General features: G+C 42.6%; 1 protein-coding gene across 3 annotated transcripts in view; it reads right to left on the bottom strand.

The window, feature by feature from the left end:
* The window catches only part of CFAP410 (cilia and flagella associated protein 410), a 482,231-nt gene that overhangs the window by 79,315 nt on the left and 384,169 nt on the right, over nucleotides 1-18,747 (bottom strand). For 2 of the 3 annotated variants that reach the window (XM_044060590.1, XM_044060592.1), the window contains exon 5: nucleotides 6,483-6,657. In XM_044060590.1, the coding sequence (XP_043916525.1) occupies nucleotides 6,483-6,657 (175 nt within the window). The remainder of the gene's footprint in view (nucleotides 1-6,482; nucleotides 6,658-18,747) is intronic. The other variant, XM_044060591.1, reaches the window with a different exon arrangement.

The following is an 18,747-nucleotide window of genomic DNA, read 5'->3' as shown; positions in this document are numbered from 1 at the left end:
GGCAATATCCACGGCGGGCTGTGAGCCATATTCTTCAATAGTGGGTACCAGTGCTGGCGTGGCCAGTCTGGGGCTATGAGAATCGGTCGAGGTTTCTCCTTTTTGACCTTCAAAAGAACCTTTGTGAGAAGAGGTAATGGAGGAAAAGCATACGCTGTCAGGTTTTTCCAACTGAAGGAGAGAGTGTCCACTTTCCAAGCTTGATGGTGGAATGTCCTTGCACAAAATTTTGTCAGTTGGTAGTTTTGAGGACTGGCAAACAGGTCTATATTTGGTAGGCCCCATTTTTGAGTTATCATTGTAAATATTTGTGGGTCTAGTTTCCACTCGTGGGGATCTTTGATGTTTCTGCTTAGGTCGTCTGCCAATGTGTTTTTCTGTCCTGGCAGGAATTGAGCTTGTAACTGGACTTGGTAGGCCAGAGCTGTGTTCCATAAGATTATTGCTTGGCTGCACAGAGGGTAGGAATGTGTGCCCCCTTGTTTGTTTATGTACCACATTACTGTGGTGTTGTCCATCTTTATTGCAAGTTGTTCTGGATGTAGTAGATCCTTGAAGGCTGTCAGAGCTTTCTGTACAGCTAGCATCTCTTTTTGATTTATGTGCAGTTTTCTTTGTTCTGCAGTCCATAGGCCTTGAATGCATTGCCCTGCCATGTGTGCCCCCCAGGCATAGTCTGAAGCATCTGTTGTGATAGTTTGCCTGGTTGGGGGCAAGGTGAAAGGCTGACCCTTGTTGAGGTGACATGCCTGCGCCCACCATAGAAATTTCTGTTGGAAGGCAGGGAATGAGAGATATCACTGTGTCCAAGCTGTGGCTGTGTTGAGACCATACGCTTTTTAGGTACCACTGTAATTTCCTCATATGCAGTTTTGCAAATGGTATTATCAGAATGCAAGATGCCATGAAGCCCAAAGCCTGCAGAATTTTTCTTGCAGTTAATTGGGTCTTTGTTGCCATTGTCTTGAAATATTGAGTCAGTTGTAGTTGTTTGTCTGGTGTAAGATAAGCCTTCTGGGCCGTTGTGTCCAAGCTGGCACCCAGGAATGTCATTTTTTGTGAGGGTACTAGTTTTGACTTCTTTTCATTTACTGTGTACCCCAGACAATATAGTAGATGCTTCACAAAAGCCAGATGATGTAAGAGAATGTCTTTTCTTTCTGCTTGGATGAGGCAGTCGTCCAGGTATGGATATATTTGAATTCCTCTTTGTCTGCAGTATGCAATTACTGGTGCCAGGCATTTTGTGAAAACTCTGGGCGCAGTAGATAAGCCAAAGGGCAGTGCAGAGAATTGATAATGGGTTGAACCTGCAATGAAACTGAGGTATCTTCTGCAACTTTGTCTGATAGGGACATGCAGGTATGCCTCCTTGAGGTCCAACATAACCAGCCATGCTTCCTTGCCCAATATGGGAAGTAGCTGCTGTAGTGTTAGCATCTTGAATTTTGGGACTTGTAAGTAAGTGTTTAGAACTGAAAGGTCCAAAATTGGTCTCCAAGCATTGTCCTTTCTGGGTACTAGAAAGAGCCTTGAGTAAAATCCTTGGCCTTGCTCTTGAGTCGGTACCCATTGAATGGCTCTCATGGCCATGAGAGCTGAAATTTGTTTTTGAGCCTCTGCCCTTTGATTTTGTGGCAGGTTTGGCATTCCTCTTTTCATTGGCAAGGTGTGAAAGTGGAATCTTTATCCTCATAAAATTATGTCTAGGACCCATTTGTCCTTTGTGACCATGTGCCAGTTGTCTGCAAAAAGTGCTAGTTTTCCCCGCAAGGGGGCTGACAAAAGAGCTTTGTTTGGCCAGTTGAGGTGCAAGTCATTGAGTTTGCCTTCTGGTGGGTTGAGACCTGTCTTCTCCTCCCTTCTGGGTTGGAGTGCCCCATTGGCGAGGTTTATACTGGGCTTGTGGTTGTCCTCTGCCCCTTGGGTGCCTGTATTTACCGCTCTGAGGTCTGTCAGTGGCTGGAAAGGACCAATTTTTTGTTGGCCAGTTTCTGCTGAAGTGAGGGGGTTGTACTTGTAGGAAATCTTTGACTGCTGCATTGATTTCGCCTTATCTTCCATTTTCTTTAAAACTTCTTCTGCTTTAATTCCAAAAAGAACATCCTGCTGTAAGGCAGCATCTAGTAGTTTTGCTTTAACATGATCAGGCAGACTTTGTTCCTTTAACCAAGCATGCCTACGTATAACTGTTCCAGTGACAGCTGCTCTGCAGGAGGCCTCCAAAGAATCAAACCCACATTGTAAGGTATGTTTGCCTACCTGCTCGGTGGCGTGCAACAAATCCTGTACTTCTTTCAATTCAGATTGTTGAGGGAGGGAGGTTATCTTTTGTTTTAACTGAGAGATTAGAAATTGCTGATACTTAAGCATATGAAATTGACAATTTAGTGCTCTCATAGCTAATGTGGCTGAGGTGTAAACCCTTTCCCCCCACCTGTCTAGTGCTCTTGAATCCCTCTCAGAAGGTACTGGGTTTTTAGCCATGGAGGCCTTAGCCCCCTTGGGACCCTGGGAGATAGTCTCTGGGTCAGCTACTGGGCTCTTGTAAAGAAATTTGTGGGAATCAGGTACTCTGTAGTATCTGTCAGGCTTAGCCGGAGCAGGAGGAAGAGAGTCTGGGTTGAAACTGGACTCTAAATAGACATCATCCACAATGTCCAAAACAGGTGGGATGGCTAGAGGTCTGTGTTGGGGGAGTAAAAGAAACTCTCTGAGCCTTTTCTTGGAATCAGAGTAATCCTGACCTTCCCAGTGAAAATGTTCCCTCATAGTGTGTAAAGTTTCCCCAAAAGAGTAGTCTTCAGGAGGGGAAGCTGAGGAAATAGAGTCCTCAGCATCAGAATCTTCATAAGGAGAGTAGGAATAGTCTTGGTCCTCAGAGGAATCCGAAGAAATAGAAAGCTGCTCAGAAGAAGCAGAATCTTCCTCTTGTCTAGGCCTTTTGTCAGGAGGAGGCTGTGAACCCCTGATAAGAGAAATCAAATCTTCAGCCATTTTGAGCATCTGTTTCTTAGGCATAGGGCCTTGAACAGGAGACTGAAGTGTAGTCCTTTTAGCTTTGGAAGGAGTCTTAGACTTAGAAAACGTTTTGACTGTGAAAGTCGTCGGTCTGAAAATGCCCTCAGAAACCGATGGCGTTTCAGAAGCACCGACGTCCTTAGAAGGTAAATCGTCGGAAGGGCCTGAAGTCAAAGGCTGCGTCGGGCTAGTACATTCCATCAAAGTATCCATAGCGGTCTCGGGTTCCAGAACTGTGGTAGTCAGGGGCTGCGTCGGAGCCTCACTGATAACCGGAGAACCGGAGACCGGATCAACCGAGGCCTCGGAATCGGGCTTAGGCCTGGGCTGTCGGTCCTTGTCCCTGCGTTTTTTGTGCACGCTGGTAGTCGGTAGCTCCGACAGCATGTTATAGTTAAATTTTCTACCACAATAGTGACGTGCAAAATCAAATCGTCTTTTAATAGTACGCTTATTAAACCTAGCACAAAAACGACAAGAAGTGACGTCGTGATCTGGGCCTAGGCAAGGTATGCAATAAGAATGAAAATCCTTATGAGGTATTTGCTTCCCACAAGAAATACAATTGTTAACTTTTTCTGACATCAGTCTGAGGCAAGAAAAGTTTCCCCAACAGGGGACTTAGCTTTATAGAAGACTTCGGTCTGAAATTCGAATTCGACAATCTCAGGAGTCGGCCGACCGGCACTTGCGAACTGCTTCTGCTTTGAGCACCGCACAGCAAGAAAGACTGAAGAAAATGGTGTCGGTTGCAATATATGTACCCCTGGTGCACTGACATCAGGGATGAGGCGACAGCAACCGACGTCGGACCAAGATTTTGGAAATCCGGCTGACTGCGGGACCGCCTGACAACAGGATAACCCAAGTATGATGACTGCAGCAGGGTAACACGATGAACATCAGTACATACCACCTACCTGGACCTGGCTAAGGCATTCGATACAATATCCCACTCAGGTGTAGTTGACAAACTCACCGAACTGGGTACAAACTCCTACATAACTTGTTGGATTGCCAGCTGTCTCACAGACAGGAACCAGGAAGTCAGCACTAGTGATACCACCTCCAATAAGAGACAAGTCACCAGTGGGGTACCTCAGAGCTCCAGGCTGGGACCACTCCTATTAGGCCCCTACTTCTTGGAGGTAAAGGCTAATGTCAAGTGCCTTTGGCTGACCAAATTCACTGATGACTGTAAACTGGAGCTATCACAGATTCCCCCATAACACAAATATCTTACAAGACAGTCTAACACAGACAAATGACTGGTGCCAAAGTCAAGGGTTAAAATTCAATGCCAAGAAATGTATTATAGTGCCTTTTGGGAAAACTGCCAGCAAGGCTAATTCCACCATCAACAAGACACCCCCTAAGAGATGACCCAGTTAGTCAGGGATCAGGGAACATATGTAGACAATAATCTGGCCTTTTACAAACATGTGTCCAAGGTAATAATAAAATGATTCTACATCGCCCAACTTTTAAGTAAGGGTATAGCATCCAGGTCCAAGGAAGTCACAGTGCCATTTTATTCAGCCCTTATCAGATGCATCATTCAGTATAATGCCCTCTTCTGACATGTACCTGACCAGACATATTCCAAAGTTGGAATGTCCATAAAGGTTTCTTAACAGAATCCAGGGTATAAACACACTTTCCTGTATGGATCTCCCTAAAGCCCTTTCTCTATACTCTATCTTCTACAAATTACTGAGAGGTGATCTTTGCCTGGCATACAAGGTTTTCTTGATACAGCCCTGATGACCTTTTGCACATCCTCAAAATGAACAGCATCAGCACCACTAAATTCAAGGACTTAAATTTTGCTTGTGACATAAATAAGTCATATTGGCAAGACAGATGTGTGTTAGAGAGGATCTCCATCCATATGAAGCACAGTCCAATCCCTAACCCTATTTAAGAACAACCTTGAACAATGGATGGGAAATCAGAAATTCACCTTCGGTTTGGCCCCATGTCTGTGATAGAAGCACAAAGTAATGCCAAACTAATATAATCTCCCCATAACCTTTAGAAACTTCCTAACTATCATACCTTATTCTAATAAAGGCCCATGATACAGAGGGATACAACTGTGTTGGATTGCCCAGCTACGCTTATAAGGCGCTGGTGGTCGTTAGCCTAGTATATATTATTAACCTAATATTACGTCTTCATAGAGTAACCCTTAACTATTTTGGCCTGTGGAATAAAACTGTAACAACTCAGTCCCTTGACATTCCTTTTACATGGTGTACAATTAGCAAATACTCCTAAAGAAAGTACATTTCCATCTGCATAAGCTACTGTATAAAACCTATTTTACAAGCTTAAGGCTAATGTCAGAAGGGTGTTAATTATTTTTAATCCCTGTTAACACCAATAAAAGCTCATCCACCACCAAAACTATACAGAATTGTCTACAAGCAATAAATAATATTAGAACCAACTGTCTCATGTCCTCTGTAACAAACGAGACTCTGAGGCACTGTAATGGGTTCAAGTTGCTTATTGTACATAAACACACCAGGAACTGTAACTGGAACATATATTTAAGCTAACTGACTGACTCATTACTTCAAACACACTCGCATGTGCATCTCCATTCATGCCTGCATTCACTCTGACTACAAGCAAACTATACAAAATGGCACTGATCTTGCACGTGCTCAGTAACTTATATGCACGTGCTATCTAGCTACAGTGGCTGACTAGGTACAATACACACAATGATCTACACCAACTACTGCTGACAAAATGGAGTCCCTCACCATCTTAAATCAAAAACTGAAACCTGCAAACCAAATGTATACTTGGACATTTAGAATTATAGCATCCCTGACAAACTCCCGTAAAGTAGGATCGCACTTTCCTCAGATTATTAGTTTACTCTTGAAAGCAAGAAAAGGTGAGCTGCAAATAAAGTTACTCGCCAAAAGATATAAAGCTACATTAACAAAATATCATCCTATCAAAATAAAATAACTCAACTATCACAAAAGACTACTTCTATAGTGGCTTATAATGCAATTTATCTCTTATTTGGTGGTGCTGCAGTAGCGTTGTCGCCTCACAGTAAGACGCTGTCCGGTCCAATTCTCAGCTAGAACATCTTCTGCGTGGAAACATGCATGAATGGGCGTACCTTCGCTGAAGGTTATGCGTCAGGCCTGGCAAAAGCCGGTACGTAAAAATCAACTGCCAATCATTAGCGGACCGGAGTTCCGCTGTGGCGACCCCTAACCGGGAAAAGCCGAAAGACACAAACAAACAAACAGATGGTACTCTTACTAATAAGGATATATTTATACTACTAGCAAAACAGACAATATGTTTGCTAACACTATCTTACACCGCTCAAGATACTGTAAAATAAATTAATATTCCAGGAAACATATTTTGATTCTGGCACTAATTTTTTTTTTTATTACCTAAACAAACCTTTATTGAATTCTTACTTTGTCTCTTCCATGCTGAAATTCAGTGGGTCAGCCTCTGTTTCAACAGCAGGTTCTACTGGTTCCTCTTCAATCTTGCAGACATAAATTCCATCATCGTTGGCTTCAGTTTTTGGAGGGGATGTGATCTCTTCTCCTTCCTCTGCCGCTTTGGCAACTTCTTCTTCTGTCACTGCTACAACACAGTACACAAGGAAAACAGCCCCATAATAACACTACAGCAAGAACGCTAGCAATTCTTAATTTCATCTTTTATCATATACAATATGTGCTGGCCTACACCAAAGGTACAAGTACTTTCACAGCTATGGGACGGATAAATGTAGAAAAAAAACCCCCACAAACCTGTATTTTCAATATCAATTTTGCATAACAGTTCAGGCCCAGGGCTATATCCTATGCCTCACTTTAATATTTTTATACCAGATTTCATCTTGTACTGCTACAGTCTCTCTCTGATCCTCACTGGCATATCTCATCTGCACAACAAAATGATGAAGTAACACTTAACTGGTTTTATCCTTTACTTGAATACTCACCAAAAGCTAAAATGAAAAATACACACAAAACTAGGGCCACGCTTTGTGACTTTCCACCAGTGACATCATCTCTTCCTTCTATTTCCATTAACTGCATTACCCTGACTTCCCTCTTTCTGAAACAATGACGTTTTATTTGTTTCATTATTTGCAAATTCTTTAGTTCACACAGTAAGAACATTTATACAACTGGACCATTTTTCATACATGATCCTGCAAAGTGTGACACTTAAAAATGTTCTGTAAGGATCACAGAAAAAAATATTCAAATGGGTGGTAACTGCTCCTATGCATTAGGGTATGTAGCTGGGCTTGGTACATTATTAGTACAAGCAATTGGAGCATTTACCTTTGTCTCTGAGGGAGGATTTGATCAGTGCAGCGAAAGACTGAAGATCTCCAGTGCAGAATCACAAACTTTAAAGTTTAGATCTTACAACAAAACGTACTTGACACCACTGTGAAGATTGTTGTGATGGATACAGAAGTGAAGTGCCCTGGGACAGGAACAGCAAATGGACAAGTAGTTTGGCCAAAATGTAGAGAGGGTAAGTTGCAGTAGAAACAAATGCAATTTACAAGCAAGAGAACAAATGAAGTAAATGTAGTAAAAATGGACTAAGTGAAAGTTTGCTTTCTCTCAAGTACTGCATTGTAGGTCCTTGCAGAGATCCAGCAGTGTACCTGCCAAAAGTTAAAAGAAATAAAGGAACTAATCTACTGATCTCCTAAATCAGAGCATGCCATCCCACACATTGCCTTAAATTTATACTGTAGTACAACCTTAGTGCAAGTTACTCAATTAAATATGTAGAATTACTTCACTTTCTGAGCCAACAGAACATCACTGCCCTCACTGTTTAAGGCTAACTGACCGCAATTACTGTCAAAGTCATGATACGAACCACCACCCAGACATTCATCTCAATCACCTTGCATAGCTAAAAAGTATCATGCAGTTATTACTCATTAAGATCACAAAATCAAGACACCTGCACCTTGAAAAGGCCTTTGTTGTTAACTGGGAGTTGTCATGAATATTTACCTACCATGTGAAACTGTGGCTGCATCATACCACAAATTAGCAAAGTTAGATGGCATTTTGATACTACAGCAAGAGAGAATTAAAGGTATGCAAATGCCAGTGTTCCAGTAATAATTGTTAACTGCAACATTGTATGGCAGACGCTGAAATTTCAGTTCCATGCACATCTTGCCTGTTCCACTGGTTACTTTGCTTGGCATTTAAAAAATGTGTCCTACTTGTAAATACGGTGCCTGGCATTGCAATGGATGCTTCCCTAGTTGTAAATATGGTACAGATGAGTAATCTGGATGCATAAACTGTAGAGTACTGTATCTGATATCTACACTAACAGTGCTGATTGCCTATAGTTGCATCTTACACCCTGGATGTAGCTGAAAATTTTCTCTAAGCCAGCTCACTTATCCATTTAGATAAACTGGAGGCTGCTTTTGCAGGGGAGAAAGTTAGAAGCAAATATACAGAGAGCTTTATCTGACCTGTGACAGGAAGACTCTTTTGACAACAGCCCAGGCATCAGGAATAATCTAATTTGATACACCGAGTGCAGATTTCAAATGGGTTGAAGACAACCACAATGTGAGATAACAGAAAGTTAAACCAAACTAAAGTCCAAGTCTCTTATGTTGCTTGGCATTTTGATACTACAGCAAGAGATAGTTAAAGGTATACAGTTTTCCAACAATAATTATTAACTGCAACATTGTATGGTAGATGCTGAAATTTCAATTGCATGCACATTTGCCTGCAAAGTAAAAGCTTCATGTAGTTTTTGTGGTATTTGAGTGTTCGAAGACATGCATTGTGCAATCAACATCTCATTGACAGGACACTTTGGTGAAATACTGATAAATCATCAATAAAAAGCAAGCCCTGAGTGATATTTAGAACAAGCCCACCAGGTCTTCCATGAAGGGGGAAAGTACAGTTGTGTACACTTACCACAAATGTAGATGTTTGAGTGTATTCACTGTAGCAGTCATTACACTTGGATTATCTGCCTGCAGGTAGCCCTCAGTTGGCCCGAATACCAGAGACTTAGTAATTTTGCATTAGTTGCTGTTGCTCCAGGACTGATGTCAGGTCGTCAGGAGTATAAAAACAGGCAGCCGAATCCATTACATCAGTTTTTCTTGCCCCAAATGTCAGGAGTCCCCCAAATAGGGGAGCTTAGTTATGGTGGGGAAAACACCACCAGTAAAAAGTAAATACCAATACCCCTGAAAGGGGTGAGTAATAGACATAGAGAGAAGAGAGAAGGGCTGGAGGGAGGGAAACCAGGACTGCATGAGTGAGTACACTCGAACATCTACATTTATGGTACGTGTACACAAGTGTACTGTATGCAATTCGTGTTTCACTGTTGCAGTCATCACACTTGGGTAGATTCCCAAAGCTGAAGGAGGGTGGAGGCAGTCAAGAAGAGATGGGGCTAGCTAGTATGCCTTGCAGGACTACTGTTGCAAAACCCACCCTGGATTTGGAAAAGATAGTCAGGTGGTAATGTTTGGTGAAGGTGTGTACAGAACTCCAGGTAGCAGCTTCCAGGATGTCCCTGGTAGGGACTCCCCTGAGGAATGCTGCAGAGGTGGAAGTTGCCCTAGTGGTGTGTGTTCCGACCCCCTGAGGGGTTGGTTTCCCATGTTGTTTTTAGCAGAAATAGATGCAGTGTGCTATCCATTTGGAAATGGTTTGCTTTGAAATGGCCTTGCCCTCTGCCCCTGGTGCAAAGCTGACTAGTAACTGGTCAGATTTCCTGAAGGTCTTAGTCCTATCAAGGTAGAATCTGAGCTGTCTGTGCACATCCAAGGAGTGCAGGATCCTTTCCCCTTTATTTTGAGGATTAGGGAAGAAAGTTGGTAAATGCATAGATTGGTTGAGAGCCACACTGGACACCACTTTAGGCGTAAAGGAAGAGTTAGTCCTGTGGGAAACCCTGTCAGCATGGAAAATAATGAAGAGTTCCACAGCCATAAGTGCTTGTAGCTCAGACACTCTTTTAGCTGAAGTGATGGCCAGAAGCAAGGCTGTTTTCCAAGAGAGGAATTTTAACTCTGCTGACACTGCAGGCTCAAAGGGGGGTAGCGTGAGCTTTTCCAGTACAAAGTTAAGGTCCCAAGCAGGGGTGGGTGCTCTCCTAGATGTCCTTAAGTTGTTTGCCCCTCTCAGGAACTATTTGATAAGAGGGTGAGAGAAGAGAGGTGGCTCAGTGTTGTAATGAGATGAAATGGCAGAGGCATGGATCTTAATGGAGGAGAAGGATAGTCCTCTGTAGAGTAGATCTGCTAAGTAATCCAGGATTAGAGGCAGGGAGGGCGGAGTTGTGTTTTCTCCTTTAGATTGAATCCAGGAGCAGTACCTTTTCCACTTATTAGCATAGGATTTCCTTGTACTGGGTCTTCTGGCTTCATGAATGACGTCCAGCACTTGCCTGCTTAGGCTGGTTACTGGGGGAGAGTTCAAGGAATAAGCCAGGCTGCAAGATTTAGGGTTTGCAGTTGTGGATGCAAGATCTGCCCCCCCTGCTGACAGAGCAGGGTTGGGTTATGGTGTAGGTGCCAGGTGACAGGCTGCGCAGGAGTGGGTACCAGTGCTGACATAGCCAGTCCGGGGCAATCAGAATTGTCCTTGGTCTGTCCTGTCTTATCTGTGCAATACTCTTGAGAAAAGGGGCAGCGGGGGGAAGGCATAAATTGAGAGATTAACCACTGGAAGGACAGGGCATCCACTTTCCAAGCCCTGCTGTGAGGTGTCCTGGTGCAGAATTTGCTGAGCTGGTGATTGCAGGGGGAAGCAAAGAGATCCACCTCTGGGGTCCCCCATTTCTGAATCAGAGGGTTGAAGGTGCTGGGCTCTAGTTGCCACTCATGTGGGTCTACGAGATTTCTGCTTAAGTAGTCTGCCAGAGAGCTTTGTTTGCCTGGCAGGAATTGAGCTTGCAGATGGACCTGCATGTCCAAGGCCATGTTCCACAGGGCCATGGCTAGAGTGAGTAAGAGTGGGTTCCCCCCTGCTTGTTGATGTACCACATAACTGTGGTGTTGTCTGTTTTTATTAGCAGGTGTCCTGGTGAGAGTAGGGATCTGAAAGCTGTCAGAGCATGCTGCACAGCTAGCATCTCTTTTTGGTTGATGTGCAGGTGAATTTGACTTGGGCTCTAGTGGCCCTGAATGCACTTGCCGTCCATGTGTGCCCCCCAGGCATAGTCTGATGCATCTGTGGTTAGGGTCTGGGCAGCATGGGGTTGAGTAAAGGGTAGTCCCTTGTTGTGGCTGCATACTGCTGCCCACCAAAGAAACTCTGTCCTTAGACAGGGTATTATAGGAATGACGGTTTCCAGGTCCTATGACTGTTGGCACCAAAGACTTTTTAAGTACCACTGAAGTTTCCTCATATGCAGTCTGGCATATGGAATGAGTAGGATGTATGAGGCCATGAACCCTAGGGCCTGCAGGATTTTCCTTGCAGATAGCTGGGTTCTGGTGATCATTTGAGTAAAATAGTCTGTCAGACAGGCTTGTTTTTCTGGAGTGAGGAATGCCATCTGGGATGCTGTGTCCAAGCTTACTCCCAGGAATACAATCTTTTGACTGGGGACTAGTTTTGATTTTTTTTTCATTTATGGTGTACCCCAGGGAGGTTAGAAGGTTTTGTACCAATGTCAGGTGATGCAACAGCATTTCCTGACTGTCTGCCTGAATCAGGCAGTCGTCCAAGTACGGATACATTTGAATATTTCTCTGTCTGCAGTAAGCAATGGCTGGAGCCAGGCATTTTGTGAATACTCTGGGAGCAGTGGATAAGCCAAAGGGAAGTGCAGAGAACTGATAATGCATAGATTCTGCCCTGAACCGTAGATATTTCCTGCATGACTCCCTTATAGGGATGTGCAGATAGGCTTCTTTTAAGTCTAGGGTGACTAACCAGGCATTTTTGGCTAGCATAGGCAGAAGCTGCTGCAGGGTGAGCATTATGAATTTTGGTACCACCAGAAACGTGTTGAGAATTGAAATATCTAGGATTGGACGCCAAGTGCCCTCTTTTCTGGGTACCAGGAAAAGTCTGGAATAAAATCCTTGACCTATCTTTTCTGCAGGAATAGGTTGAATTGCTCTTATAGAGAGCAGGGATTGAACTTGGTTTGTGCCTCTACCCACTGGTTTGGAGGAAGGTCTGGGAACCCTTTTGGGGTTGGCAGTGAGTGGAAGTAAAAGTTGTACCCCTGGGATACATTGTTGAGGACCCATCAGTCTTTGGTGATGGAAATCAAGTTTTTTGCATGAAGGGTAAGTTTTCCTCCTAGGGGCACAACAATTGGGCAGAGATGGGGAGTGGAGATGAGAAGTCATTGGGAATTCTTTCCGTAAGGGGGTGGTTTAGCACTCCCTGCTTTACAGGTGGAGGCACTCCATTGCTTAGATCTCTGCATACCCTGAGACTATAGTCTGGGGGGTCTGCTTCCCTTGGGTCTAGTTTGAGATGGCCTTGAGGGAGCTGGAAAGGACCAATGTGTCGATGGGCAATGCCAACTGAATCTAGGAGGCTGTACTTGCAAGAATTATTTGACTGTCTGCATAGATTTAGCTTTTTCTTCCATCTTTTTAAGAACCTCTTCTGCTCTGATGCCAAACAGATTCCCCTTGTTCAAAGGAGCATCTAATAATTTGATTTGACATGGTCTGGCAAGGACTGCTCCTTAAGCCAAGCATGCCTTCTCAGTACAGAACCACTGAGTGCTGCCCTGCAAGATGCTTCTAAGGCATCAAAGCCACACTGCAATATATGCTTGCTTACTTGGCTTGCAGAATGCATAAGAACATGCAATTCTTATTTTCTGCACAGTCTGTAAAGGTAGCTATTTTTTGCTTAATAAGTTGTTGTTGGTACTTCAGCATGTGAAACTGACAATTCAAAGCCCAAATGGCGAGAGTTGCAGAGGTATATACTTTCTTACCCAATCTGTCCAAAGCTCTGGAATCCCTGTCTGAAGGGGTGGGATTCTTAGCTGTAGTTGCTTTGATACCTTTAGGCCCCTGGGAGATAACCTCTGGGTCAGCAGTAGGATTTTTGAAAAGGAATTTGTGAAAGTCAGGTACTCTGTAGTACCTGTCTGGTTTCCTAGGAGCAGGGGGTAAGGTATCAGGAGTTAAAGTGGATTCCATAAAGACATCATCCACAACATCCAGGACTGGTGGTATTGCTAATGGCCTATGTTGTGGCAAATCCAGAAATTCTCTGAGTCTCTTTTTGGACTGAGGACTTGGCATTCACAGTGGAAATGCTCTCTTAAAGTATGTAAGGTTTCACCAAAAGAAAAATCCTCTGGAGGAGAAGCCGAGGGAATGGATTCCTCTGCATCTGAATCCTCATAAGCAGATAAGGGCATGTCTTCATAATCAGATACCTCAAAGTCATCGGACTCTTGGTCTATTGAAGCTGCTGGGGACAGATCTCTTTTTCTCTTAGCAGGGGAAGGCTGACTTCCCCTAATCAGCATAATAAGGTCTTCTGCAATTTTAAGCATTTGATGTTGTGGCAAGGGAGCAGGTGCATGAGCATTGGTTATTGTTTTTTTAGGCACAGCATGTACTCTTGGCCTTAGAAATTCGGTAGTTTTAGACAAAACTGAAGACACGAAAGAAGTCGTCGGTTTGTGTCGAACATCGGCAGTGCAAAGAACTTCCTCAGAAGCCAGTGCCTGCTCAGCAGCTCCGGACTCATCAAAGGCAGAGACATCCGCAGGTTATGTAGTCGAAGAATAGTCTCACGGCATACCAGACTCTGAACAGGTCTCAGTAGAGGCCTGCAAATCCATTGAAGCAGGCATCAGGGGCTGCAAAAGTGCCTCGCTGAGTACAGGCAAACTGGCGACAAGCTTAACAGAAGCATCGTCCACAGCTTTAAATCTGTGCAGTCGGTCCCTGTCTTTATCCTTACGTTTTTTCGGAAGATCGGTAGTCGAATGGTTTACCGAAGCCATTTCAGAATACGGAGATCGAGAATGAAAGTATTTAGCGACAATAAGGGCCCGACAATGAATAGTTTGGGCATTGAACAAGGCACAAAACGGACAGTGAGGTACGTTGTGGTCTGGGCCTAAACAGGTGACACAGTAAGAATGGAAATCTTGGTGTGGTATTTGCTTTCCACAGCTAAAACAGCTGTTAACTTTTTCTGACATTGGTTAGAGCAAGAAAAAAGGATCCCCAACAGGATACTTAGATTTAGATGACTTCAGGATAATTCATTTTGGAAACGAAAACTCAGGTAGCGGCCGACCGGCACTCGTGCGAACTGCTTCTGGCTTCTCGGCAAGAAAGACTGATGTAATGGCATCGGCTGTCTTTTTTATACCCCTGACGACCTGACGTCAGTCCTAGAGCAACAGCAACTGACGCAAAAATACTAAGTCTCTTGATATTCAGGTCGAATGAGGGCTACCTGCAGGCAGATAACCCAAGTATGATGACTGCAACAGTGAAACACGAAGAACATCAGCACTTCACCAAAACTGTCCATTCGAAGAAAACAAACTGATTACAGACTCATGGAATGCATGTCCAACATTGATAGAATTATATAAATTAAAACTTGTTTCCCTCATAGTAATAATATGTATTTGATAAAAAAATATATATAGATAATTTAGTAGAACTGTTTTCTCCTTCATAGTAACAGAGGTTTAGTAATCATAGCAACAGTGTGATATTTTTAGACCTAGCATGTAACATAGCATCTGCAAGTGCAGAAAATAAATATGCATCGGCTTAACAGCATGTGCTTGCGTGGAACAATAAGTATTATACTTCTGAATGTTTTTGTAACAAATGGCATTAACAATAGAGACTTATTAAAATATCATAAACAGGTGAATGCATACAGATATTCAAGAGAATGAGCTTGCTAAAGGGAAATGACTAACACAGCAGAAAAAAAGTTAACAACTATCCTATCAATGAAAGAATATGTTGGCATGCTGAGAACTGTTTTTCTCTGGATAAGCATGGCTAACACGGCAGAAAAAGTTACAGACAATCCTATCAATGAAAGAGCATTTCAGTCTGCTGAGAACTGTTTTTCTCTGGAGTGAGATAAAGATGCAGATAAATAAGGCTTCAGTACAGGAAAAGAATGTTGTCATCAAGGACCAAGTTTTGAAACTTATTATAAAAGTGGTTGTAAAAGACTTTTTTGGTGGACATGTTTGTAATCTGAGTCAGCTGAGGAAGTGCTGTGTATCTGACAGTGATCCGTGTTATAAACAAATGTAAATAAATAAGAAATAAAGAAAGAAAGACAATATTTATGATCTCACTGTAGTGCTTGGTCGGCTTCTTTCAATAACTCTCTTATTATACAAACATACAGTTGTACAGTTTGTCTGTGTACCTGCTGTAATTCAATTAAACAAACACTGTTACTGCAATAAATCAACTTGACTTTTTTCTATAATATTGAGTAAAAAGTATGATTATCAAATCAGAAAGAAGCTAAATGAAGGTAAGCAGGGTGCTCCATTAACATGTAGAAACAGTTATTATTTTAAACTGATCTATGTGATACACAGAAAGTTTGGCATTAAGGTTACAGTGTTCAAGGGTAAAACTGTTAAAGCAAATAGTCAAAAGAAGCAAGCCTAACGCAAAGCACCGTGAATCATCTACAGCTAGGAGAAGAGTATAAGTAAGATTATTAGAGATCTAGACTCTCCCAGTGGTTTTCCCATAAGGTTACAGAAGTAGCAGTGCAAACACTTTTAGTCAAATTTCTATATTATTAGTGCTTTCAGGAAAAGGGGAAATGAATGCTGAAATGAATACTGTAAAGTCTACAAAAACTGTCCCAGTAAGCAAGCTTAGGACATCACTGTTGAACTTTCCTCATGGGGCAGGTAAAGTGCATTAAAGTGTTTTTTACTGCGTTTTTGTTGGGGAAAAATGACTTTATACTACTTTTGAAATTTTACCAGCTTGTGCTGCTATATTTTCCTTAGGAAAGCACCATTTTGATCGTGACCATGGAACAAACTACCAGTGCCACAGTCGGTCCTTCTTCCAGCCATAAAAATAGAAAATAAAAGTTAAGTAAATAGCCTTTGCCAACACAGCAGGTTAGCAATTTGCCTTAACCACAGGTGGGTGACTCTGTTGTGGCCAAAGCTGATTCCTCAGACCACTCAACCTTTTCCCCAGATCCCTCTGGCACTGCCCATACAGCCACTATGGACCGAGGGTTAGCCATGTCCTCTGGGGTACACTTAGTGGGAAAGAGACGGCCACTTTTGTTGGTGTTGGGAGAAGGGGCAGCAAAGGTGCCCCTACTTAACCAGAAAGTTGTGCCCATCCCTGGGGAATTTGCTGCTGCCATTACAAATCCTGTTTGCTTTTGTTTTCATGTCAAAAAGAAACAGAAAACTAAACATATGCTCCAGTTTCACTGGACAGGAGTAGTTTATTATGTCTGACTCAAGGTACTGTACAGGTTATTGACCCTTCTTATCAGGTGTTTTTGGTAATAGAAAAAGGAATTCCTCTTTTCCTGAAGTGATTCAAGAAACTGAATCTGGAGAGGAATGTGATAGGACAGCTGCATGTTTTTCTCCTCAGAATTTTTGATTCATACACAGGGACAGCATGTTATCTGCATTTCCCTGCCAAGGATTCTCTTTCCCTGAGACTAATTTCCAGAACTTGCATATTGTTTCACTGGGAGAACACCAATGTCCTTCAGTCCCTTAGAAAACACTATAAAATGTTACAAATGGAATTCTCAGCACCTCCTCCCACCTCCAGTGCTGTCAGCATTACAGGATGTGTAAGCCACTGTGGTTTGGCCAGCCTGTGGCACCCAAAAAAGCAGACAGAATATACAAAGTTCCTTGATCTTTCAATTTTTCTATACACCCATCCAAGAACAGACCCAGCAGCTATCAAATCTCTCAAACTCTTAACGCATGAAATCTGGACATAGCCTGACAAAATTGGGGAATAAAGGCCCAAAATAGGGACAGGTTTTAAATAGTGCTCTTATAAACATAAAAAGTTGCTAGAGTAACAGGGTTTGTGTTAACATACATTTTCTGAAGGACTTGAAGTTTACAACTCAAATGTATGTCATTACATGGTGACTTCAATCCTCAGATTATTCCAGTGATTTGCACGAAAATCACAAATTTTATGAGGAGCAGACAAAAAATATAAGGCAAAATCTAGACAGGTATGGCAGTTATAGCTTTAGGATTAATGAATCCAGCTACTGTGTAGCATTTTTTAACTCTAATCCTTCCCCTTCCCCTTCTTACAAGGATGGTAGAACAACTGATAAATCTGGGGAAAAAGCATATGCTTCTGCAACTTTAATTTTTAGAATTTTGAATTCTGATACTCATATGTTACAGTTTATTCTGGCGAATTGTGAAAGTATGAGGGATGTTTTACCTGCAGTTCCTTCCTGTTTGGAAAAATCTGTTTTGTGTGGTTTAGTTTCTTCTATTTCTCAGGTCACTGCTCATTGTTTAAAGTGTATTTATGACTCTGTAGATATATACAAGGCTGTTGCCATTGGTACTATGTTGAGGGGGTTTGCCTGGCTGCATTCTCTAAACCTCCCAGAAGATGAGATTTTAAATTCACCTTTGGATAGAAACTTGGGTTTTGACCCCTGTGCTGCAGAGGTTATAACAATGTGATGATATGGGTAAAGCTTATACAGGGAATCTCTAAGATTTTTTTTCAACCCACAACCTCTATTTTTTCTATGGGATTTTCTACTTCCTCATCCGATTTTGGCAATAAACAAGACATACAGATTCTCAGCAAAATGCTGGTAAGCAAACATTTTAAAATACAGTGGCAGGGACGTCCCAAAAAATGCAGAACCCTCCAAAACAAAGGCAGTCAAGTAAGTCAGAATGACTACATAATGGACTTTTGTTCAAACAACCCCCCCCCCCCCTCCTCGGCAGTCTCTTACCACTTCCAGAAAGCCTGAATCTCCATTTCTCTCTTCGGCAACAGACTGTTTCAGACAAATGGATTTGGAGTCTCTTTCAGCAGGGGTACAGATGGCAGTGAGAAGAAATCCATCCTTTCCACGAAATTATTCCACATCCACCTGACCAAACCCCTCTGTTCCCTCCTGTACTACAGGTCATGCTTTCTCAGGGAGTAACAGAAACAGCTCCTCCTTCCCAGTGGGGCAGTGTTTCTGGTACCAAAGAAAGAATGGCTGGAGACCAGTTCTAGACCTTCCTTTTCTAAACCAGTTTATGATAGTGCCCACTACAGAATGTTTTGCCAATCCTCCTCATTTCAGTTTTCTGGTAACCTTAGATTCATAAGAGGTTTATCATCACATTCTTAATCACCCAGACATCAGATGTTTCTTAAGGTTTTGTGTCTGGATGCTAATATCAGTTCTCTCCCCTACCCTTTGCGACAGACACTTCTTCAAGAGTTACACTAAGTGTCTAGCTCCAGGTATAGTTCTTTGCATTCATATTTAGATGACTTACTTATCTTTGCAGAGTCTTTTTTCAAAGCATCAGGAAACTCGTACTTGGATGACAGATCTTTTATGCAGGCTAGGGTTCCAAGAGAACATTCAAAAGTCTTTTTTGACTTCACACAGGATTGTCTTCCTCGGTTGTCTGCTAGACAGCTCTGTACAGAGTCTTTTTTCA

Source organism: Protopterus annectens, chromosome 2.part0 (assembly GCF_019279795.1).
Source record: "Protopterus annectens isolate FY-2018-M chromosome 2.part0, PAN1.0, whole genome shotgun sequence".
Taxonomy (NCBI): domain Eukaryota; kingdom Metazoa; phylum Chordata; order Ceratodontiformes; family Protopteridae; genus Protopterus; species Protopterus annectens.
The sequence above is the reverse complement of the archived record's forward strand: the minus strand, read 5'-3'. Positions and strand labels throughout refer to the sequence as shown.